The sequence below is a fragment of the Echinops telfairi genome, unplaced genomic scaffold (assembly GCF_000313985.2).
Source record: "Echinops telfairi isolate 266 unplaced genomic scaffold, ASM31398v2 ScPeMD7_7458;HRSCAF=8496, whole genome shotgun sequence".
Lineage (NCBI taxonomy): Eukaryota > Metazoa > Chordata > Mammalia > Afrosoricida > Tenrecidae > Echinops > Echinops telfairi.
Window position 1 is genome coordinate 12,739,884 of NW_022111358.1, and position 2,236 is coordinate 12,742,119.

General features: G+C 31.6%; 1 protein-coding gene across 2 annotated transcripts in view; it reads right to left on the reverse strand.

The window, feature by feature from the left end:
* USP32 (ubiquitin specific peptidase 32) overlaps positions 1 to 2,236 on the reverse strand; it is a 207,356-nt gene that overhangs the window by 78,831 nt on the left and 126,289 nt on the right. For both annotated transcript variants that reach the window (XM_004706988.3, XM_045299563.1), the window contains exon 10: positions 1,143 to 1,226. In XM_004706988.3, coding sequence (XP_004707045.1) covers positions 1,143 to 1,226 — 84 coding nt within the window. The remainder of the gene's footprint in view (positions 1 to 1,142; positions 1,227 to 2,236) is intronic.

Genomic DNA, 2,236 nt, shown 5'->3' on the forward strand with positions numbered 1-2,236 from the left:
ACTTGAGCCCTTAATATCGGCTGCTCATGTTCCCCCTCCCTCCCCTCTCCCCCTAGCTCGTGAGATTTCTAAGTTATTTTAACACAGCTGCTGCAGATGAGCTATTCTTTATTTAAAAGGGAAGAACTTGATAGATATCAGATTGTTCTGAACTTTTAAAAGAATGTTTTTCTATGGGAAGGAAAATAAAGTATGGAGAATCTAAAGTGTGACTATTATATCTATTAAATGTGACTTAAATACTTATGAAGAATCATGAAAAATCAAAATCGTAAATTATTCTTTTAATGTGGTGGAACAAAGGAACAACAATAAAATAGCTAAAATTTGACAAGCTATATAACTCAATGTTTACTCCTGGCAGCTGTTCCTCCCACTCTTCCATTCAGTCTTTTTAAAATTTTCTAAACAAACAAACAAAAAAAACTAAGAAAGAATGTAAGAAAGAAACATCTCTGAGAGAAGGAGGGAAAAATGAGGAGCTGATACCAAGGGCTCAAATACAAAGTAAATGTTCAGAAAATAATGATGGCAAAAAAATAAAAAAGAAAGAAAATAATGATAGCAACATATATACAAATATGCTTGATACAACGATGTATGGATTGTTATAAGAGCTGTTAAGAGCCCCCAATAAAATATTTAATAATAATTTAAAAAGAAACAGCTAAATCTCCTAACTGAAGAGGGCTTATACTTTGAAGAGTTTACAGCTGACTTTTTATATTATTCTTCCATTCACATTGCCTAATTTGTTAAGAAAAGCCTTTCAAAAAGATAGCAATGAAGACAAATAGTAAATTTGATAGCTTTTGCAATTTAAATTATATATGCTTATATGCATCTCTACCATGAGTTACAACATAGGCAAATGTGATTAACCATATCCTTTCTTATTTCTCATGTCATTATTCTGAGAAGCTTTAGTGCACACTTATGCTGTTATCTTACCATCTTTCAGGTACTATACAGAATAATGTTCTCTGTGGTTTTAAATTATCTGTGGTTTTGTAGCCTAACAATGAACCAAAGTTAAGTAAATAAGAGAAGATCAAGATGAGACATAGATATAGTATCTCTAGCTCCTATATAATAGAAATGATATAGAAATACTGGGACCTGCCTTATAGCCATAAACATACCTGGAAGAGGAGATTCAAAAATTCATTGGCAAGAGCATTTTTTACACTCCAGATCTGATAGTCTTCCAGCGTAAGATGGCCCATCTAAAAGAAAGAAAGAAAAAAGAAAAAAAAAAAAGAAAGCATCATGAACAGAATGTCCTCATTTTTTACACCATTGGTATAAATGTCAGTTGATTAAATGCTTACTCGTCATTTTTATAAAGTCGACCAATAATTTTCAGTATATTTTATACGTTCATCTGAAAAGTAGGTCAGCAAATACAAGCTTTAAAGTGACAAAGTTTACACAAATATCATAGAGAACTCTCTGAAAGGCAATGGTAATGGGTACAATTAAAAATAATCATACGCAATCTCCTTTCCTAACAAGAAATACAAAATGACTTACAATAGCTTTTGCTTCAGAGGTTAGCTCAGGAAAATCACTAAAGGCTCTGGGTAGAAAAAATGAAGCATTTAATAATTTTGAGGAATCCTTGGGTGGTGTAAATGGTTAACAGGCACTCAGCTACTAAATGAAGGGCTGGAGGTTCAAGCCCACCTAGGAGTGTTTCAGAAGAGACACTAAAAAATGTGTCTAGAAGAAAGGCCCAGTGACTTAATTTTGAAAAATCAGCTACTGAAACTTTATAGTAGAGCACACTTATACTTCAACCTACATGAAGTTGCCATGTGTCAGTCAAATATATGGCAATTAGTACGGGTTAATCATTTTGAAAACAAATACTAGAATCTTATATAAATAAAGCATATTAATATTGTTTTTCCAAAATACAATTGTATATTACTTTTATAAATGGAGTAAAGTCACATTTTTGTAATATCAAAGTGTATCAAAATGTACTTACATACAGAAGCCAAATAGTTTATCTGGCAAAAACATTACCAAATGACTTCCTTCATGCACCAGTCTTAGATGAATAATAATGTTTTTTTGAAGCATTCATGTATTAAGTTTATTTACAAACATAACCAGTATGCTATAAGTTCAACCGAGCTGGATCCAATTTTCCGATGTCAAACTTCTTAAAATAGTCTTCTCATCTGTTTCACAGATGAACTTAAACATCCTTATTTCTTGTTTTTTTTTT